General features: G+C 61.5%; 1 protein-coding gene across 2 annotated transcripts in view; it reads left to right on the forward strand.

Annotated features, from left to right (window-relative positions):
* The window catches only part of NAV1 (neuron navigator 1), a 74,054-nt gene that overhangs the window by 48,412 nt on the left and 4,090 nt on the right, over positions 1 to 21,552 (forward strand). The window contains exons 7-31 of one of the 2 annotated variants that reach the window (XM_064732853.1): positions 10,089 to 10,227; positions 10,438 to 10,735; positions 11,102 to 11,795; positions 11,897 to 12,355; positions 12,560 to 12,601; positions 12,757 to 12,905; positions 13,512 to 13,682; positions 14,149 to 14,201; positions 14,374 to 14,397; positions 14,484 to 14,561; positions 14,753 to 14,836; positions 14,953 to 15,064; positions 15,620 to 15,741; positions 17,504 to 17,700; positions 17,787 to 17,949; positions 18,087 to 18,261; positions 18,469 to 18,566; positions 18,692 to 18,787; positions 18,921 to 19,080; positions 19,178 to 19,413; positions 19,513 to 19,667; positions 19,856 to 19,927; positions 20,192 to 20,388; positions 20,955 to 21,073; positions 21,303 to 21,500. In XM_064732853.1, coding sequence (XP_064588923.1) covers positions 10,089 to 10,227; positions 10,438 to 10,735; positions 11,102 to 11,795; positions 11,897 to 12,355; positions 12,560 to 12,601; positions 12,757 to 12,905; positions 13,512 to 13,682; positions 14,149 to 14,201; positions 14,374 to 14,397; positions 14,484 to 14,561; positions 14,753 to 14,836; positions 14,953 to 15,064; positions 15,620 to 15,741; positions 17,504 to 17,700; positions 17,787 to 17,949; positions 18,087 to 18,261; positions 18,469 to 18,566; positions 18,692 to 18,787; positions 18,921 to 19,080; positions 19,178 to 19,413; positions 19,513 to 19,667; positions 19,856 to 19,927; positions 20,192 to 20,388; positions 20,955 to 21,073; positions 21,303 to 21,500 — 4,291 coding nt within the window. The remainder of the gene's footprint in view (positions 1 to 10,088; positions 10,228 to 10,437; positions 10,736 to 11,101; positions 11,796 to 11,896; positions 12,356 to 12,559; positions 12,602 to 12,756; positions 12,906 to 13,511; positions 13,683 to 14,148; positions 14,202 to 14,373; positions 14,398 to 14,483; positions 14,562 to 14,752; positions 14,837 to 14,952; positions 15,065 to 15,619; positions 15,742 to 17,503; positions 17,701 to 17,786; positions 17,950 to 18,086; positions 18,262 to 18,468; positions 18,567 to 18,691; positions 18,788 to 18,920; positions 19,081 to 19,177; positions 19,414 to 19,512; positions 19,668 to 19,855; positions 19,928 to 20,191; positions 20,389 to 20,954; positions 21,074 to 21,302; positions 21,501 to 21,552) is intronic. The other variant, XM_064732854.1, reaches the window with a different exon arrangement.

Below are 21,552 nucleotides of genomic sequence, written 5' to 3' on the forward strand. Positions count from 1 at the left end.
TGGAGGTTTCCTGTTTCAGCACAGCAGAAAATAAATAACTTGGACGTTTGAGCTGTCCCAGAGCCCGATGAGGTATTTGGCCTCCTGACAGTGCTGCTTTGGCCTTCCTAGGGTGGCTGTAGTCACATCAGTTTGGATAGAGCACAGCCTGTGGTTTCACACCCATCCTGGGGCCAGTGCTCTGTAGATATGGCCTGTAGGTGCTTGTTGCAGGGGACACACCTTTGGCTATCTGCTGGCTTCTGCCTCTGTCTTGCTCCAGCTGTGGGCTGAGAGTGTCTGTGGCACCATGGGTGTCAGACCCATCCTCCCTATGGGCACTGACCTTGGGGGCTGCCCTGTGCTTGTGAATGAGGGAGCCTTGTGCTGGTTCCACACGGACCCTCCTGTAGATCTTAACGTATTGCCTGGCAGCCAGAGGTCCCATGTCACCACGTTCTGCCACTGGCCACTGGACTGCGAGGTGTGACTGCCAGTGGGGTGGATTTGGGCTGCTCTGGATGGCTGAGGCTGCAGCAGGGCTGGCTGTGGGGATGAAGGGTACACTGCTCCCCATCTCCCTCCTTGTCTCATCTTGGTGCTGCTCATGCAGGCAGATAACCTTGGGGTGCCCTTGGCTTCAGAGGCAGTGGAGCAACACTTTGTATTCATCAGTCACAGAGCAGAGGGAGTGTGGGCAGGGTCAGAGACCCAGGACAGCTCAGCCCTGCGCTGCTATGGGCAGGATTTACTTCTCCTTCAGGAAGGTACAAGCTTTGGGGATGGATCCCTGCATGGCTGAGCCTCTGTGAGGCCCTGGCAGTGCACAATCCCTGGTGTGGTGAGGCTGTTAGTGCTGTGGTGAGCTGGGCCATGGGCAGGTGCCACAGTCCTGTTCCTGTGCAGAGTCCCCAGCATGGAGACTCTTGGATGTGCCTGGAGTTCTCTGCGATGCCAGAGACAGACTGGGTGCCCTGCACTGGGTACCCTCCCCAAGGAAGGTGTGCAGGAGTGAGCCAGGGCAGCACAGGACCCCCTTATCTGCAGGAGCATCTCCTGGGGATCAGCCATTTCACCGGGGTCATTGTGGGCACAGAGCCATGTAGTGACCTAAGCAGCTTCACAGCTTCGTCCCCCACGGCCCCACAGCAGGACCTGGGGTGTCTCCCAGAGTGGGCAGCATGGCAGGGTCTCTGTCCCAGAGCATGCCTTTGGCTGGGTGCTGGGGTACACTGAGGTGCCCTGTCCAGGAGCCTGCATGCTCTGGGTGCAGAGCCCGGGAAGCAGAGCAGGAGCATTCCCTCCAGAGAGCCAGACAGGACAAGGAGCTGGCCAGGAGCACTCATCCAGCACAGCCCCTCATGCAGACCCCACTCAGCCAGCACATCCCTTCATCCAGTGCAGCCCCTCATCCAGCCTCCATCATCCAGCACAGCCCTGTATCCAGCACAGCCCCTCACTCAGCACAGCCCCTCACCCAGTGCAGCCCCTCATCCAGCCTCCCGTCACCCAGCACAGCCCCTCACCCAGCACAGCCCCTCACCCAGTGCAGCCCCTCATCCAGCCTCCTGTCATCCAGCACAGCCTCTTATTCAGCACAACCCCTCACCCCGTGCAGTTCCTCATCCAGTGCAGCCCCTCATCCAGCCTCCCGTCACCCAGCACAGCCCCTCACCCAGTGTAGCCCTTCATCCAGTGCAGCTCCTCATGCACAGCCCCTCACCCAGCACTGCCCCCCTCACCCACACAGCCCCTCACCCAGCACAGCCCCTCACCCTGCACAGCCCCATATCCAGCACAGCCCCTCACGCAGCATAGCCCCTCATGCACAGCCCCTCACTCATCACAGCCCCTCATGCAAAGCCTCTCACCCTGCACAGCCCCTCACCCAGCACAGCCCCATATCCAGCACAGCCCCTCACCCAGCACAGCCCCTCACACAGCCCCTCACCCATTGCAGCCCCTCACCCAGCGCAGCCTCCTCGCTGGCTCTGACCTAGAAAGCGGCACCGCCGCAGGCCCCATCTCGCGGTGCTGCTAATGCACCGGGCAGGAGCGGCTGCTGCAGATGGGGCCGGCAGCCCCAGCCCGGGCCGCGGGGCAGCGTCCCCCCTCCGCGCCGGCGCACGGCCCCGCTTGTAGGGCAGTAGGTCAGAGACGGCTCAGAGGACGCGGTGACACGTCCCTGTCCCTGTCCCTGTCCCTGTCCCCGTCGGACACACAGACGTGTGGGGCTGTGGGATGTGCCCAGGCATGCCCGTGGCTCGGCGGGGGAGCAGGCTGGAAGGAGCGAGGGCTGAGGTAGGTGAGACACGGCTGGGGCAAGGGGACTGCCCCCAAGGTATGGAGGTGGATTCAGCTGGGTGGAGGTTGGGGTGAGCCCAGCCAAGGAGGCTGTGGGGGACTTGAGGCCCAGCTCAGAGAGGGTGTGGGATGGTCAGGTCTGAGCAGGGATTGGCTGGGGACACCCGAGACCCAGCAGAATTCCTGTGATATCCAAATGCCCCGGCATCCTGGCTCCTCATCCAGCTGTGCCTGCATCCATCGGCATAACACTTGCCACTCCTCTCTACCTGCTGCTGGTTTCAGGGTCTGGAAAGCTCTTGTTTTGGCCTCCTATTCGGCAGCACATACCTTTTGTTCCCAATGTCACTATATCCTCCTTGTGCACTGCATCAGGGCAGGGACCTGGCACAGGGAGCACCCACCAGGATGTCTGGGATGACTGAAGGGATGGAAGGGATGCTGCTGCTCTTCTGCACTGTCCTGCCTGTCCTTGGGGCCTAGGCAGGGCATGTGCACCCAGTCTTGGGCTGTTTCTCCAACACTAAAACATATTTACTCCCTTCCTTGGTCAACTCTGGCTCCCATCTGCCAGTATTCAGTGGCCACTTGCTGTTCCCTGCCCTGAGGCCAGTTCCAGGAAGGGTGCAGTGCCACCTGTGACACTTTCCCACTCATCCAGGCTGGGGTTGTTTGCTGAACATTGGAGGTTACCCCACCAAGGTCACTCCACTGGGAGCTTCCCCAGGGACATCTCTGCATAGCGTGGGTGCGTTTGTGTGCAAACCTGCATGTGAACCAGGCAGTGGTGAGGAGCATGGAGCAGAATGGGCAAGCCAGGTTTGGCCTGGTTTTGTTCTGGCCATGTCCTGCATGTCTGAGCAGTGTTCTGGCCATGTCCTGCATGTCTGAGCAGTGCCACCACAGTGTGGCCACGTGTTGGTGTGCCTGCCGCTGTGCCGTGTGTGCCCAGAGCCTGACCTGATGTGGTGTGTCCTGAGCAGTGGCTCAGCACCGTCCCTGGGTGTTTCCTAGGGCCAGTTGTGTCACGGTGGGAGTGAGTGGGATGCTGCAAGGCTTTGCTGCAGTCAGGAGCTCATGGGGTACAGAAGGAGCTAGAGGGGCTGGCTGCTGAGTCAGCACCTTCTGCTGCGGTGGCTGCAGGAGCAGTGATGATGGTCTGTGTGTGCTGCAGTGCTGTGCTGTGGAGGTGTAGCTCTGGAGCCAGTCCCCAGGGCTCTGCATGTTCCTTGGGGCTTACAGAGCACTGGGGGAATGTTTGTGTGACCCTGGGACTGCTGTGATTTCAGGATGTCCTTTTGCATCTCGTTTGTTGGAGGCAGAAAGGGAGGCAGCATTGCATCCCACCGCAGCAGTGGCAGCATCTGCACCCTCATGAGCTGGGTACTGCCCTGACTCTGCTTGTGGGCATGAAATGGAGCTGAGGCAGCAGCTTTTGGAATTGGGAGTGCAGGGCATGCTGCTAGCCCACAGCACACCCCAGGCACCGTCCCAGGTCACTGTGGGGGTGCTGCTGGCAGCCAAGCACTGCAGAGCCTGTGGTCCCCTCCAGCAGGGCTGGGGGCTGCCAGCAGCATCCTCCTGGGAGGGATGCTCTGGAGCTGACACCCGCTGCGCTCTGGCTGGCCTGGCTCCGGCTTCCTCGCAGCTCCTCGGGCTCGGCACAGCCTGTAGGCGGGAGCAGATGTTTGGCTCAGCTCCCCAGGAGCAGCAGGGGAGCGGCCTCCTCCTGCTCCGAGCAGGACTGGCGCTGGAGCCTGCTCCTTTCCCTCAAACGCCCCTTGCTCCGCTTTGGCTAGTCCAGGATGACCCCATGTCCTGTCCCAGTGAGCCCATGAAGTCATTCCTCATCAGGGACATTCCGTGGGGCATGGCTGTGGCCCTGCACGTGGCCTGGCGTGTGGCCTGGCGTGTGTGTGGGACCCTGGCTGGCCAGGGAGCAATGTTGTATAAATATTTGCTGGGCTGTGCTGTGTGCTGGGCTTGGCGAGTTCCTCCCGCCAGCTGGGTACAGGGGACACTCCCAGAAAGGGGCTCCAGGACCCCCCTGGGCATCAGCACCTTCCTGTGCACTGCTTTCTAGCAATTCCATCCTTTGGGGTTTGGGCTGAGGCACCCAGTGCTGATCCCTGGCCCCTGGGGATGTGACAGCGGCTGCATGAGGCATGTTTTGGTATCCTGGGGTTGTGAGGCTTGGGGTTACAGGGCACCTGGGGGTCAGTGACGCCCAAGGTGCAGGAAGCTGCTGGCCCCTGCAGCTTGCTGATGAGGCTGGATACGGACACAGGGCAGAGCCAAGTGCAGGGTTAGACCTCACACACCCATGTGCCCTGGGGAAAGCTGCTGGGAAGAATCTGACCCAAACACACCTGCCTCTCTGCATGCTACCTGGGGACCTCGAGAGCTGGCTTTACCATGTGCCACCCTGCTGCCTGTGGAGGAGCTGGCCACTCTGGACTGAGGTGTCCGAGGTCACCAGCTCATCCAGACAACAGGAAAAATAGGAATTTCACAACCGAGCTGAGTCACGCTGCTCCCCACCCCGGCACTGCCCTGGGACTCTCTGAGCATTGCACGTGGCCTCTGCAGCCCCGGGTGCCGCCGTGGCCTGGGTGAGGCTCCACACGTCACCAAAACTGCCAGTGGAGATCCCCGCACCAGGACACAGTTCCTCCAGGGTTTCCACCACATGGGGGGGAGCAGAGGGGTGACCAGAGGTGAGCTCTCAGCCTGGAGTGTGGTTGGGGTCCATGGCTGATGTCACTGCAGCAGGCAGTGAGTGCTGGCTGACCCCCCCATGGCCTCGGCCTCCCTGCCACGGGAAATCAGACCCCACTGTTACTGACGTTGGTGGTGCAGAGCTGGGATGGAGGCACAGCCTGGTCCCCCTTGCAGGGACCACGCTCAAGGCTCCTGTGGCAGAGTCCTCTGCACCCCTCAGGGTTCTGGGGGGCCAGAGACCAGAGGCAGTGCTGCCTGGAGAATGGAGTCCTGAATCAATTGCAGGATGTGATGTTGATCCTCTTCTTCTGGGGAAGCTCAGGCAAGTCAGATCCCCCTTCCCTACCTCAGTTTCCCCATCTGCTGGATCTCTGCAGACCCCTGTTCCTCTGAGTGCAGCTTTGGAGAAAGGTGCTAGATCACAGTACCCAAAATCCAAGCAGGAGACACCTAGGGTCAAGGTAGCCTGACTCTCTGTAGGGCTGGAGTTCTCTGAGGGGGTACCTGGGGAGCAGGGGGGCATCCTGGAGGGTACAGAGGGGTTTACAGGGCTGTGGAGATCAGGGTAGTCAGGGAGTGTTGTTACACTCTGATTCCTGATGTGGATGTGACGGAGATGCAGAGCCCCGCCCTGCCCACATCCATGGGGAGCTCCCAACCCCCTCAACGGGATTTATGAAGCTAATTGTTTTTTCTGCCCCATTAAGTGGAGGAGAGGGGGAGGGTGTGAAGAGCCCGGCTGTGCCTGTGCCTTCCTCACTGCTCCTATCTCAAGTCACAGCATGAGCTGGGGCTGGGAGCACCAGTGCCACAGAGCCCCCTCAATGCCAGTGATCTGCTGATGTGTGGGACCCCCTCAGTGCACACCCTGCATTTCCTCCCCTGCCACAGGAGGAAGGGGCCAGGGCAGACCAGGACTTGCTTCCATGCAGGGTGGGCTTCAGGATGGCAGTGGGGATCTGGCTGGACCAGCCTGGCAGGGACATGAGTGTCCAGAGCCCTGGCTGGTGCCAGTGGGTCTGGGTGCTACATGGGCAGGTGTCTGTGCTGGTGTGAGACAGGTGAAGCAAAGAGAGTTCAAAACCATCCAGATCCTCTGCTGAGAAATGTGCTGGGGATACTCCTCTGTATGGGGCTCAGTGCCTGTGCTGGTACTCAGGGGTCTGCTGTGGCTCTGCCATCATCTCACACCAGGCCTGTGGCTCTGGCAGGGTCAAAGCTGCCTTTCTGAGGGGCTGCAGTGCTGGGCTGTGCCAGGCTGGCTCCCCTGCCACCCGGGATGCCCGGATTTGTGCCCATCAGAAGCTGCCCTGAGCACTGCCTGAGCTGGCTGTGGTGGGGCTGAGGCAGGCAGGCAGGAGAAGAGGAGGGGAAGGACAGCATCGGGCACGGTGCCAGGCCGGAGGGACCCGAGGGATGCGGGGCTGGCTGGGCTGTGCCGCCGCACCCACTGGCACACGCGGCCGTAGGGCCGTACCCGCACCTCGGGCTGGCTGCACCACCAAGCCCGGCCATGAGCTCCTGCCAGGGCTTGCTGGGTGTGGGCACGAGCTGGTCAGTGGGGACAGGGATGGTCAGGTACCCCTGTCCTGCCATGCCAGGCTGGGACAAGCCCTGTGTGGTGAGTGATGGGACAGTGGGGAAGGAGCCAAGAGGCGTTGCCGTTGCTTCAAGGAAGGAATTACTTATTTCCCAGCCTGCAGGGTCTGGTGTGTCTTGCCAAGGCTGCAGTTAACTCTCTCTGCCCGACGTGGCTGGGCTGGTGAAATTGTCCCTGGTGCTACCATCCCGGTGAGGACCCTACCCTGCAGCGTGGCTCTTGATGTGATGGAAGAGAGAGAGGAAAAAAGGGACAAAAGTTGGGGTTTTGGTCAATGAAAGGCAGAGCGAGGCAGGCATGGATGTCCTTTCTGGGGATGAGTGCCGAGGTTTCTGGGATCAGCTGTCCCAGCACCCCACAGTGGGACTCACATCGAGGAGGTTCCTTTGGGACAGAGAACAGGGTGGTTTGGGGGGCACGGGTTCCAGGCCAAGTGCTGAGGAATGCCCTCTGTTATCACATAGTGGGCTGGACTGGGGATCACTGGTGCTCTGTTTGGGGATGTGAATCGTGATTTTGGGGGGCTCTGCGGGCATTTGGGGGGGCGCTGGGGGACACCAGGGACAGGGTTCGGGGCCGTGGGCTGCGGCTGCGGGGCAGAATGCGGAGACACGGTGGCGGAGCTGAGGCGGGCGAGGCTTGGAGCCGGGAGCCCGGTGCCGATGGACGGCGGAGGGGGTCCTGTGCCGCTGTCGCTTTAAGGCGCGGGCAGCGGGGCGGTCCCGCTGCCCCCCGCCCCTCTCTCTCGGCCGGCGGGGCCGCGCCGCGCCGCGGGCAGCACGATGCTGCGGGCGGGGAGGCCGCGCCGCGCCCCGCGCCTCGCCAGCAGGTACGGAGCGGGCACGGAGCGGGCACCGCGGCGGGCGGGGGCGCGGCCCGAGCTCGGCCCCGGCAGACAAAGCCCCGCGCCCCGGGGCCGCTCCGCGGGCGGTGCTTTGTCTCGGCCGCGCTGGGGGGGGTGAAAGGGGGGTCGGGGCAGCGCGGCCGCTCCCGCACCGCGGCACCGGGGCATCGGGGCGGCTCCCGCTGCCTTCCCATCCTCCGCCCCGGCACCCCCATCCTCCGCCCCGGCCCGCGCCCCGCACCTGCACTACGGCCGGGCCTGTCCTCCGCGGGGCTCCTGGGGGCTCCCGGGGCTCTGGTGCCTCCGCACGCCGGCTCTGATCCCGGGACTGCCGAGCGCGGGGCTCCGAGTCGGGGTGCGGCCGGGGCGGGGCGGAGCATCCCCGCGCACCGCGCCGCGCTCCCGCTCCATCCTCCTCTCCCTGCCGGTGCAGCCGCCTCCCCGCGCCGGGCTGGGGCCGGCTGCTCATCCCCGAGGCCGTGCGGGACCATCCCGCCCTCAGCGGGTCCCGTCCGCCGCCGGCGCCGCGCAGCGCGGCAGGACGGACGCGCTGCCCTTGAGCATCCCCGTTCCTGGGAGCTACCGCGGGGCTGCTGGCGGGTAGGTTCGGTGCGGGATCGTCTGCAGGAGCTGGGAATGGCTCTGGATAAGATGGAGGGGATGGAGCACAAAGCAGAGGGTCAGTTTTGCCCCGGAGGGACAGTCAGACATGGCTGCCCCTCGTTTGAGGGTTCTGGGGGGCAGTCGAGGTGCCGGGGCTCAGCCATGCTCCGGGAGTTTGTACTTGCTGCGGGGCCAGTGGTGCTGCGGTTGAGGCTTTCCTTGCTGTGCTGCCTATGGTATTCACGTGCCAGTTTGGGGATCCCTCAGTGCGCCAGCTGTGTGCCCATAAGAGTCAGGGACACCCTCACAGTGTGCAGCTGGCTCCCTACCCTCATGCCATGGTTTTAGTGATTTTGGGATGTGACCTTGCTTGTTGTCTTTTCTTGGCACAGGGTTGTCAAGGAGGATTTGGAGTCACCTCCTGCCTTGGCCTAACCTCTGACCCTCTGCCCCTTTCTCAGTGGCTCTCTGGATGCCCAGGGCAGTGGGGCTGTTGCATGCATGGCTGGGAGAGTGTTTGGGGTTTCCCTGCCTGGCCCCAAAAGCCAGACTGAGACACCCAACACCACATGTGGCTGTGTTGCCATAGGACACAGTCCTATGAAGCCGGGCCTCACTCCTGGCACTGCTCACTGCCAGGTGATGCCAGGCTGGGAGATCCTGGGTTGAGGATTTCCATCCCAGTGGGAACTCACTCTAGGCATGGGGCTGCTGGTGGGACATGGTTTAGAGCTGAGCAGCATATCCTGAGTGCATGATCCTATTGACATCCCTTCCTGGGCAGCAGCACCTGCTGTGTCTGTCCCAGAAGCTGCTGTAGGGGCACAGGGGGCTGTGTCCATCCTGGCTTTGGCCAGTCTCTGATGAACTCCTTCCCTATGGAAAGAGCAGGACACACAGTGCAGGTCTTACGGTGCTGGAGCTGCCTCTGTTGCTCCTTCTTGAGCCTTGAGCATCTGATGGGGATGCTGGTGGCTGTTGCTTTTGCTCTGCCACTGCTCTTGGGGCTCTGCTGTTTGCTGGGCTTCACTTGCACCTCTGTGGCCTCAATGCAGATAAACAGGCATCTCTTGCAGGGACTGAGGCTGGCTACAGCTCCCAGCTCTGCTCTGCACTCCTGTGCTACAGCTTGTCACAGAATCATGGCATGGTGTGTGTTGGAAGGGACCTTAAAATTCATCTTGTGCCACTCCCTGCCATGGCCAAGGGCACCTTTCAGTAGGTCAGGTTGCTCCAAGCCCCATCCCACCTGACCTTGAACATTTCATTGATGGGGCAGTCACAGCTTCTCTGTGCAGCCTGTTTCAGTGTTGCCTCCCCCAGCCCCTCACAGGCCCTGGGAGGCTGCGAGGCTTCACTGACCTACTCAGCTGCTGACCTGAAAGGTGCTGTGCTCATCCTGCTGGAAGGTGCTCCGTGCCTGCCTGTGCCAGATCAACATGGGCACAGCCCAGTGCTGTGGAACCTGCTGTGCCCTTGGGGCACCCAGGCAGCTGCTGCCCCAGTGTGATGCTGACTGATGACCCTGCAGATGGGCTTCTGCACACTTGGCTGAGCCCCAGCATGGAGCAGCCACCTTGGCACAGCAGCAGATCCCAGACTTGCTGCCTCTGGCTGCTGGGGGCTGGAGGGGGCAGTAAGGTGCAGTGGGTGGGAATCACCCCGGGAATGATGAATGCTACAGAGTGGTTAGTTTGTTTATTCCAGCAGTCCTGTCCTTTCTGGCAACCCCAACCTGCCTCCAGGGTCAGAGCAGGTTGCTGGGGGCTTGTTGCCAGCTGTGGATGTCCCTCCATCCCCCCAAAGCTCCACAGAGCCTTAATGGGGAGAAGCAGTCACTGAGGCTTGTGTGCCACAGGAACACAAGCCAATTCCATGGCTGGGCTGGAGCCAGCCATGGGCCCTGCATGCCATGTCCTTGTCACGGGCACTACCAGGAGCTGGATTTTGCCCCGACAGCCCCTGGAACAGGGAGATCCTGCGGGTGGTGAGACCCATTGTGCTGAGCAGGGGTCTGATACTGTCTCTCCCTCACAGCTGGGATGAGAGCAGCTCCATCAGCAGCGGCCTCAGCGATGCCTCGGACAACCTCAGCTCAGAGGAGTTCAATGCCAGCTCCTCGCTCAACTCCCTGCCCTCCACCCCCACGGCCTCGCGCAGGAACTCGGCCATAGCGGTAGGTGCCAGGGGCACCTGGACCCTTTCCAGCACCCATCCCAGCCTTCCTGCCACACCTCGGGGGGACAGGGGGCATGGAGAGTGCCAGTGTGAGGAAACAAGGATGGCACAGGGTGACTGCTGCATCCTTCTCCCAGCTGGCTGATGTTCTCTGCGGGTGGGTTTGGGGTGGGTGCCAGGAGTGCCCCTGACTCTGCTCTGCCCCCAGCTGCGCACGGACTCGGAGAAGCGCTCACTGGCAGAGAGCGGCCTGAGCTGGTACGGGGAGGGCGACGAGAAGGCACCCAAGAAGCTGGACTACGACAGCAGCAGCCTCAAGATGGAGCATGGCTCCTCCAAGTGGCGGCGGGAACCCTCGGAGGGTGGAGAGGAGGGGCCCAAGGGTGGTGAGCTGAAGAAGCCTGTCAGCCTGGGCACCCCAGGCTCCCTCAAGAAGGGCAAAACTCCTCCAGTGGCTGTGACCTCCCCCATCACCCACATGGCCCAGAGCACCCTCAAAGTGGCAGGTAAAAACCAGTTTGGGTAGGGTCCAGCTCCTTTGATGGAGAGAAGGTTGGTTGCTGTCTTTGTGTGCTTTCTCCAGGCATGTGGGCCATGGGATGGCCTATGGCTGTGCTCAGACCCAGGGGCTGGGTGTGGGCTGGAAGGGGAGGCAGGGCTGTGTTGTGGGCTGCAGGCAGGCTGGGGGTCTGTGCCTGCCCCATGGTCTCCCACACACCAAGCTGGGGAACTACTGAGTGCACCAAGGGTCTGGCATGTCCCTTCTCCATCACATCCCTGCATCTCTGGTGCCCATATCCTGTCTGGGCTTGTTCACTTCCAAATGTTCTCAAAGCCTCCAGGGACACTAACCTGTCCTTTCTTGCCACTAGGCAAGCCAGAGACCAAAGCCACCGACAAGAGCAAGCTGTCAGTGAAGAACACGGGCCTGCAGCGCTCCTCGTCCGATGCCGGCCGTGACCGCACCGCTGACGCCAAGAAGCCGCCGTCAGGGCTCACACGTCCCTCATCCTCCAGCTCCTTTGGCTACAAGAAACCAGCTCCTGCCACTGGCACGGCCACTGTCATGCAGGCTGGGGGCTCAGCCACGCTTGGCAAGATCCAGAAGAGCTCTGGCATCCCTGTTAAGCCAGTCGGTGGGAGGAAGACAAGCCTCGATGTCTCCAACGCACCTGAGCCTGGGTTCCTGGCACCAGGGGCTCGCTCCAACATCCAGTACCGCAGCCTGCCCCGGCCGGCCAAGTCCAGCTCCATGAGTGTGACCGGGGGCCGCAGCGCAGCCCGGCCGGTCAGCAGCAGCATTGACCCCAGCCTGCTGAGCACCAAGCCGGGCGGCATCTCGGTGTCGCGGCTCAAGGAGCCATCCAAGGTTGGCACTGGCCGTGGCACACCAGCCCCTGTGAACCAGACAGACCGTGAGAAGGAGAAGGCCAAGGCCAAGGCAGTGGCACTTGACTCTGAGTGCAGCACCCTGAAGAGTGCCAGCTCACCTGAGAGCACCCCAAAAGCCCAGGCCAACCTCCCGCCAGCAGCCAAGGTGGCTGAGCTGCCCCCTACACCTCTCAGGTATGGTCCTTCCACCTCTGAGGGCAGCAGTGCCTGGCACGGCTGTGCCCAGCACCAGTACCTGAGTCTCACCTGTTTCCTTACCCATTTCCCCCCTCCAGAGCAGCTGCCAAGACCTACGTGAAGCCTCCCTCGCTGGCCAACTTGGACAAGGTCAACTCCAACAGCTTGGACTTACCCTCCTCCAGCGAGCTGCACACCCCACACACTGCCAAGCTCCAGGACCTGCACCCAGCTGGTGGGCACCTTGCGCCCTGCTTCAGCCCCAGCCCTGCCCCCATCCTCAACATCAACTCGGCGAGCTTCTCCCAGGGCCTGGAGCTCATGGGTGGCTTCAGTGTCCCCAAGGAGGGCAGGATGTACCCCAAGCTCTCCGGCCTTCATCGCAGCATGGAATCCCTGCAGATGCCCATGAGCCTGCCCAGTGCCTTTTCAGGGGGCAGCACCACCACCCCCGCCCCTGCTGCTGCACCCCCTGCCAGCGCAGAGGAAGAAGAGGAAGAAGAAGAGGCAGGAGAGCTGGGCTGGAGTGGGAGCCCCCGGCTGACACATCTGGACAGGTATGGCTGGAAGGAGGTGGGTGGGTTGCTGCAGCACCTTCATGGGCACACATTGCTCCCTGCTGTTCTGCCATGTCCTTTGCCTGCTTCAGAGTCTCTTCCTGCTACATTTCTAGGGAAAAGCTCCCTATTCCTACAATTCAGTCCCCATGGTTCCTTCCCTAGTCTGTGCAGGGATGTCACTGATCTTTCCTTCCCTTCCAGTGCCAACCGCGACAGGAACACACTGCCCAAGAAGGGGTTGAGGTAAAGGAGCCCAAATTATTTTTGTGTGGTGCTGGGGTGGGAAGGGGAGGCTTTCCAGGCGAAGGCCCCTGAGCCAGGGAAGCTGGGCTGCAGTGCAGTGGGCAGGAGCTGGACGGTGCTGGTCGATCTTACCATGCCTGTCTGCGGCTCCCCAGGTACCAGCTCCACTCCCAGGAGGAGGCCAAGGAGCGGCGCCACTCCCACGCGGTCAGCAGCCTGCCCGAGCCGGACGAGCAGCAGGAGCTGCCCTCGCCCTCCGCCCTCCCCATGGCGCTGGTGGGGAAGGGCCCGCTCACCAGCATTGGTCAGTGCCCTCGCTGCCAGCCCCTTCCCTCCTGCTGCCCCTGCTCCCTGTGTGATGTGCTGGTGCTCCCCTGGGCGCTGCTTGTCTCCCTGACACCACCAACACCAGCACCTGGTGCTTTGGGTGCTGGACTGGGACCAGGGGTGTCCATCACCTCTGCTTCAGGGCATCTCATCCACCTTTGGGCCTCAGGCCATAACTGCTCCTCTGGGGGTGCCTGGCAGGGCAAGGGGTAAGCCTTGTCCTGATCTGACCAGGACCTGAATGTTCCTGGAGGGTTTGGGGAGGTCCAGGCAGACAGGTTGGGGCAGCAGGCTCCACTCCTGCACCTGTAAGTGTTGGGCCGTGGCATAGTGGTACCCACTTGGCCCTGGGGCAATGGATTTGTTTTTCAGCCCTGTGATTACCTTGGTGCTGGTGTCCAGGTCTTCCCAGCATCAACCTGCCTTTTAGCTTTCCCCAGCCCCTCCCTGCTTTGGGACCACAATCCCTGCTTCCTCACTGCATCACAGCTCTCGTGGATTGCTCCCAGTCCTGCTTCCCCATCCTGATGGCAGGTCCCTAGCGTGGCTCTGACCCTGCCTCCTCCCTGCTTTCTCCTTGCAGTGAGCCCCACTGCCACCACAGCCCCGCGGATCACCCGCTCCAACAGCATCCCCACCCACGACTCCACCTTCGAGCTGTACAGCACCTCCCAGATGGGCAGCACCCTCTCCCTGGCCGACAAGTCCAAGGGCATGATCCGCTCAGGCTCTTTCCGGGACCCTGTGGACGATGGTGAGAGTGTGCTGTGCTCCTGCCCAGGCAGAGGAGGCTGCACAGGGTTGGTGGGGCTCCCTGCACCCTTGTCCCTTCCTACTGGTGCTGCCATGGCATTGTTGGATGGGTGGCTGTGTCCCGTTCTTGGCATCAGAGCAGGGACAGCAACACTGAGGGCTCTGTTGGACTCTGTGCTGGCATCAGCCCTGGGTCTGCCCTGACCCCCATGGGTGCTCAGTGACTTGGGTTGCCCCCAGGGTGCTGTGACACTGGGGAGGAGAGGATCCAAGCAGACGGGGAGGGCAGCAGAGCCCTGGTTCCCCAGAGAGGAGGGTGCAGGTGGAGAGCACATGCAGAGAAACGAGCAGTGCTGAGCAGCTGCCATCCCACCCTGTACCTCCCCCAGGCACCCCTGAGAGCCCAGTCACTGGGTGTGCCCTGCTCTGCAGGGCACCCTGACAGTTTGGGTTTTCCTGTGTTGCAGTTCACGGATCGGTGCTGTCCCTGGCCTCCAGCGCGTCCTCCACCTACTCCTCCGTAAGAGCCGCCTCTGTGCTGCTGTGCTGCTTTGTGCATGGCTGGGGGATCCGGGTGGGGCTGGGGGGGGCTCTGTGCATGCCTCTGCCTGCTGCTGAGCCTGTCTGTGCCTCGCTGCCCCCCTGACTGCCTGCCTCTGTCTGTCTGTCCCTCTCTGCTCTCACGCTGCCAGGCTGAGGAGAAGATGCAATCTGAGGTGAGCCCACACCCTTTGCTCACGCCTGCCCCTGCCCCCAGTGAGGGCAGTGCCTGGCCCCTCTCATCTCCCCTCTCTCCCCACAGCAAATCCGCAAGCTGCGCCGCGAGCTGGAGTCCTCGCAGGAGAAGGTGGCCACGCTGACGTCCCAGCTGTCTGCTAACGTGAGTCCCCATGGAGCCCCTGTGGGGCACCCCACTCCATCCCTGCAGGGCATGGGGCTGGTGCTGCATGTGCCCATGGAAGCCCTGATTTCCCTTCAGCCTTTTGCATCCCACACCTGGCAGTGGGTGCTCACCTGTCCGTGGGTTTTTGCCCAGATGTTGGGGCTCACATGTTTCTCCACTTCTCCCAGGCCAACCTGGTGGCAGCCTTTGAGCAGAGCCTGGTGAGCATGACGTCCCGCCTGCGGCACCTGGCTGAGACCGCCGAGGAGAAGGTGGGTGTGTCCTGGGGCTGGTGGGTGCTGGACTTGGGAGGTTGCCCCAAGGGTGCTCTTGGGTGGGCTCTCCACCATTGGGATTCACTCCATGGCTCCCAACTCTGCTGCCCCAGGACACGGAGCTGCTGGACCTGCGAGAGACCATTGACTTCCTGAAGAAGAAGAACTCAGAGGCCCAGGCTGTGATCCAGGGTGCACTAAATGGCACTGATGTCACCCCCAAAGGTAAGGCATGATGCTGCAGCCCTTCCTGAGCTGGATGCTCCTGCTGGGACTCGCACAGGGCCCCAGGGCACATCCTGTCATGGGGGAAGTTCATTTGGAGACAGGGTGCCCCAGGCAGCAGTTTTTCCCCACCTGGGATCCTTGACCATCTGAAACCAGGAATGGACAGCCAGAGCTGTCACCATGGGAGGTCACAGTGCTGGCTTTGTCAGTCTTGGGAGACTTCCTTGCCAGGCCCTTTGCCAACAGCCAGTTTTGCCTGCTGCTATTCACTTTGTTCCCATAAGTGCTGTTTGTAGTCCCAAAACCCCAGTGTGAGTGCAAGAAGCTGTCAGGGACAGCAGCAGGATGATATGTGCCCTGGGCATCTCTCAGCAGGTGGTGTCTGAGTCCCATGTCATTGTTACAAGGTGGCTTCAAGAGCTCAGAAGGTGTTGGGTGGGAGGAGGAATTGGGTGTAGGGAGGAGGGACCGTAGGGTGCTCTGGTTTTGGGACAGTTGCAGGTAACTGACCCCTCCTTTCCCAATCTCTCCTGCTTCTTTGCTGGACCCCAGAGCTGCGCATCAAGCGGCAGAACTCCTCTGACAGCATCTCCAGCCTCAACAGCATCACCAGCCACTCCAGCATCGGCAGCAGCAAGGATGCTGACGCCAAGAAGAAGAAGAAGAAGAGCTGGGTGGGTTGGATGGGGCACTGGCAGGAGATCTGGGGCTTGGGGAGCCACTGGCAGGGTCTGCTCAAGGTCAACCCCACAAACCAGCTGCTCTCAGTCTGCTTTGGCTTTGGGGTGTTGGTGTTCCCTGTCCTCTGGGGACAGCAGTGGTGAGGAGCGTAATTGCCATGGATTTGTGTCTTGAATTGTTGGCTGGGACGTCTCCAGCCCCTTCAGGAGTTTCCCAGCTCTGGCCCTGCATGCTTGCTTCCTTGTGTATTCCCCCATGTCTCCCTCCTGCGCACGCAGGCTCTGACAGTGTGGAGGGCTGGCACCTCAGCTGGGCAGCTCCTTCCCTGCACCAGGCAGCTCTGAGCTGGATGTGCAATTAAGTCTTGCTTTGTTTTGTTTCTCTTCCCCTATGCTGACCTCAACCCTTTTTTTCCAGGTGTATGAGGTAAGTCCCACGCTGTCCAATCCACCCGTGCCCAGCCAGGGCCCTTGCTCCATTTCATGGATGGTGCTCATACACTCCCCATCCCATCCATCCCACTGGCACTAACCCCAGCACGGGCCATCCTGGGTCCCCAGCCAGGCTGTGCCCACCTTGGCTGCTTCCTTTGATGTTAAGGACAAATATGTGCCCACAAGGAGGGGCTTGAACTGCCATAGATAGACAGCAGGAAAGGCTCACATGGGACCTGCCCCCTGGATGGGAACAGTCCCCTTCTTGCCTAGGGAAGGCAGGCACTCTCCTGACTTCCTGTAACTGCATCTTTTGGGGTGGAGGCCTTGGTGCAGCCCTGCCAGCGTCACTGAGGGCACTGGAGTGCCCTGCCCATCTCTGCCTCTCCAGGGCTGCCTGATGTGGTCTCAAGTGGCTCTGTCTCTGCCAGCACTCACATAGGTCTCAGTGTTTCCCTGCTCCCTACTTTGTTTACACTGAAATGCAATGCTTTTTGTTTTGAGAACACCCTAGAGCAGTCTGCTAGTGCCTGTGAGGATTAGGACAGATCCAGTGTGCTCTCCATCCCTTCCTTTTCCCACCTTCCCTTGGAGCAGGCCCTGGCAGACCAGGGCACATGTTGTGAGCCCAGGGTGCTCGTCCTGCTGCTCTCCTACCAGCTGGTGGGACCCAGTTTGGGTCTAGTTTGTGCAGTGTCCATCCCCCTCCTGGCCCCAGCCCGCTGCTCACCCACCACTGCTCTGTGTGTGCTGTGTGCATGCTGCATGCTCAGGTGAGACACCTGCATGCTCATGGAGGGCTGGCTGCCCCTCTGTGCTTCCAGCAGGATCCACGGGGCAGAGGGAGGTGTGGGGCAGGACTCTGGCTCTGCAGTGGCTGGAGCAAGGGACATCCCTGAAATAAATGCCTCTTGCTGAAATGGCTGTGGTGGGGTGAATGTGGGGGTGGATTGGCCCTTCTCGATGGACCAGGGTGTTGATGCCATGCCTGAACAGCCTGATGTAGGTGCTGCTGGGGAGCAGGGCTGGGAGACATCCTGACCAGGACATGGGTCCCACTCTTTGGGGCTCTGGTGCCATCCAGGCTGGGGTGAGTGTTGCTCAAAGGGCTGTGCACCCCATCCATTGGCAGTGCCAGCAGAGGGGGTCAGGCTGCAGCCTTCCCCAGCATGGTGGAGGTGCTGCCTCTGGTGGATGTGTTTGTACTGGTCCCAGCTCAGACTGTCTGTGGGTCCTGGACAGACAGGGCAGGACTAGGCCAGGTCTCTGCTTGTGAGGCTGCACTTTGGACTGCCTCTAACAAGTTTTCCTTCTCCTGTAGCTACGCAGCTCCTTCAATAAGGCCTTCAGCATCAAGAAGGGCCCCAAGTCGGCTTCGTCCTACTCTGACATAGAGGAGATCGCCACGCCAGACTCGTCAGCCCCCTCCTCCCCCAAGCTGCAGCATGGCTCCACAGAGACTGCCTCGCCCTCCATCAAGTCCTCCACATCCTCCTCCGTGGGCATTGACACGGCTGAGTACGTGGGGCCAGGGAGGGCCGGTGGCAGGGGCTGCAGGCTCCTGCCAGGGACACGTGTGAGACCTGGTCTCTCCCTTGGCCTAGGCTCTTCCAGGCCCACAGTGAGGGCGAGCCCGAGAAGAAGGAGGTGTCAGAGCTGCGGTCAGAGCTGTGGGAGAAGGAGATGAAGCTGACAGACATCCGCCTGGAGGCCCTTAACTCAGCCCACCAGCTGGAGCAGCTGCGGGAGACCATGCACAACATGCAGGTGAGGACCCCTGCTGCAGCCTGGCTGCTCTCAGTACCAAGGTGCCCTCAGTCCCTGCATTCTCACCACTGTGCTGCACCCCAGAGTGCTACTGCTGTACAGCTCCTTACCCTGTGCCCTGCCTTGTTGTGCCCCAGCTGGAGGTGGATCTCCTGAAGGCTGAGAATGACCGTCTCAAGGTGGCCCCTGGGCCTTCAGCAGTGCTGGGTGCTGTTCCCAGCCACATCACGAGCACATCGGCCTCCTCTTCACCACGGCGCTCCTTGGGTCTCACCATTGGTCATGCCTTCAGCCCCAGCCCGGGGGATGCAGGTAGGGGTGATAGAGCTGCTAGCAGATAGGGAAGGGCTGGGATAGGGAGTGTGTGTGGTGGCAACGTGCTGCTGCTCATCTGGAGTGAACAGGGGATCTGTCGTGCTGCTGGTGCTGCTGTTGCCACAGCAAGATTTGCCTCTGGCTGGGCACAGCCAGGCCTGGTGGCTCAGCTCTGGCCACACAGCCTCACTGCTCCATCCCCAGACATGTCCCCCATGGATGCTGTCAGCGCTGGCACCCAGAAGGATGAGCTGACTCTGCGGATTGTGGTGCGCATGCCGCCCCAGCACATCATCAAGGGGGTGAGTGGGGGCTCTGTGGGGAGCCTGAACTGTCACCGTGTCATGGCCCTGACAAAGGGGCAGAGGAAGCCTCCCAGGGCTGGATGTGGTGCTGCAGCACTGTACACTTTTGCCTTGGCTCCTAGGACCTCAAGCAGCAGGAGTTTTTCTTGGGCTGGACCAAGGTGAGCGGGAAGGTAGACTGGAAGATGCTGGATGAGGCTGTCTGCCAGGTCTTCAAGGTAGGAGCAAAAAGAGCACTTTTTATAGAGCCATCCTTTGACATTGCTCCACCAGGCCTGCTATTCCCTGGCCCAGGTCCTCTCCAAGCTCTCTTGGAGCTGCTCTCTGACAGCCCTGTCCTTCTCCATGTAGGATTACATCACTAAGATGGATCCTGCATCCACGCTGGGGCTCAGCACCGAGTCCATCTACGGCTACAGCATCAGCCACATCAAGCGGGTGCTGGACACGGAGCCGCCGGAGCTGCCGCTGTGCCGCCGGGGCCTGACCAGCGTTGTCGTCACGCTCAAAGGTCAGTGTGGCAGAGGGGCTCCGTGGCTGTGCCATGTCCCTGCTGTTTGGGGCTGCTAGAGGGTGGGAGTGGACCCTCAGCCCTCCCCTGCCCACAGGCTTGAAAGAGAAGTGCGTGGACAGCCTGGTATTCGAAACACTCATCCCCAAGCCCATGATGCAGCACTACATCAGCCTCCTGCTGAAGCACCGCCGCCTCATCCTCTCGGGGCCCAGTGGCACCGGCAAGACCTACCTGACCAACCGCCTGGCCGAGTACCTGGTGGAGCGCTCGGGTCGGGACGTCACCGAGGGCATCGTCAGCACCTTCAACATGCACCAGCAGTCCTGCAAGGTGAGGGCACACAGCAGTGTCCCTGTGGGCACTGGTGCCATGGTCCCCATGGCAGTCATGCCATGGCCCCACACGTGACACCCGACCTGTTTGTTCCAGGATCTTCAGCTGTACCTGTCCAACCTGGCCAACCAGATCGACCGCGAGACGGGCACGGCGGACGTGCCGCTGGTGATCCTGCTGGACGACCTCAGCGAGGCGGGCTCCATCAGCGAGCTCGTCAACGGGGCGCTCACCTGCAAGTACCACAAATGGTGAGAGCCCCTCTGCCCCCCTCCAGTGCAGCCCCATGGCACACACATGCTCCCTGCTGCTCTCACCATGGTCACTGGGCTGTGGGGATGAGGCTGCACATGTCTGCTGTGCCCAGATCAGCTCTGCCTTGGGCAGGGGTGACTCAGAGGTTTTTCTCATTAATCTTGTCTCTCTGTCACTCACTCAGTCCGTATATCATTGGCACTACCAACCAGCCTGTGAAGATGACCCCAAACCATGGCCTCCATCTCAGCTTCAGGTAGGAATTGTACATCCCTGGGGATCATCCTTGTGGGGGACAGAAGCCATCACTTCCACCTGGGTGTTTCTGTGGTCACATTCTATGGCTGGGGACCCTGATTAAGATTGAGCCCCCAGGCCTGTCCCTGCCATCCCAGAAGGACCTGAAATTCCCCAGCCTCAGGCAAATGCAGGGTGGGGATGCAAGGAGGGCCTCAGGAGTGCTGGGGAGCAGGGCAGCTTGTGTGGAGACCCAGCCCTGACCACTGGAGTCCTCCCCCAGGATGCTGACGTTCTCCAACAACGTGGAGCCGGCCAACGGCTTCCTGGTGCGCTACCTGCGGCGGAAGCTGCTGGAGTCGGACACGGACATCAACGCCAACAAGGAGGAGCTGCTGCGGGTGCTGGACTGGGTGCCCAAGCTCTGGTACCATTTGCACACCTTCCTGGAAAAACACAGCACATCCGACTTCCTCATCGGTACGGCCCTGCCTCCCCTTCCTGCTCTGCCCCAGGCTGTGAGGAGCCCTGGGGACTGGGACCAAACCCTCCCTGGGGACTGGGACCAAACCCTCCCTGGGGACTGGGACCAAACCCTCCCTGGGGACTGGGACCAAACCCTTCCTGGGAACAAACCCTCCCAGAGGAGCTCAGGGGGGGTTGATGTGTTCCCTGTGTCTCCCAGTCCCACAAACCCCACAGCTGGTGGGTGATGCACACAAGCGTTGCTCTTCCCTGGGTGCTCTTTGTTCCTTTGGAAGCTGTCACTAGGGGTGTCAGCCAAGGCTCCCAGCACCCTTCCCTGGGCATGGAGAAGCTGTCTTCTCCCAGGTGGATCTCCCATGCCTCACCAGACTTTTGGGGGATAGATTGAACTTGGTAGCCCCCTTCCTTGTCTGGGAGATGCTGCCTGTCTGCTGTGCAGGTGGATGATGCCTACTCACTGTTCCCAAGGGCCCCCTTCCAGCCAGGTGTGCCCACCTGAGTGCTGTGACTGGAGGAGGGGCACCCAGCTCCCATTTCCACTGTCTGCCTTTCCCCCACAGGTCCCTGCTTCTTTCTGTCCTGCCCTATTGGAATTGAGGATTTCCGGACCTGGTTCATCGACCTGTGGAACAATTCCATCATCCCTTACCTGCAGGAGGGGGCAAAAGATGGGCTCAAGGTAGCCGGTGCTGCTGGCACATGAGAACACAAACCAGGGCGGGGACACAGTGATACAGCCATCGTGGGTGGGGGCAGAGGGGAGGCACTGGGATGGTGGGTGTAAATCTCTGCCAGTCCCTGTACCCTGTGGCTGCTGTGGCACATGGCACTGTCCTGGGGGCTCAGGGTGCCACATTGCTGGCTCTGGCATGTACTGAGGCATGGCTGCCATTTGATCCCTGCCGCAGGTGCATGGGCAGAAGGCAGCCTGGGAGGACCCCGTGGAGTGGGTGCGGGACACCCTGCCCTGGCCGTCAGCGCAGCAGGACCAGTCCAAGCTGTACCACCTGCCCCCGCCCACCATGGGGCCCCAGAGCGCCGTGTCCCCGCCCGAGGAGCGCACCGTGAAGGACACCACGCCCAGCTCCCTGGACTCGGACCCGCTGGTAGGCTGGCCAGCAGGAGGGGCTGGGAGGAGCTGGTGGCAGAGCAGGGCGG

The sequence above is a fragment of the Zonotrichia leucophrys genome, chromosome 26, assembly GCF_028769735.1.
Source record: "Zonotrichia leucophrys gambelii isolate GWCS_2022_RI chromosome 26, RI_Zleu_2.0, whole genome shotgun sequence".
NCBI classification, from domain to species: Eukaryota; Metazoa; Chordata; class Aves; order Passeriformes; family Passerellidae; genus Zonotrichia; species Zonotrichia leucophrys.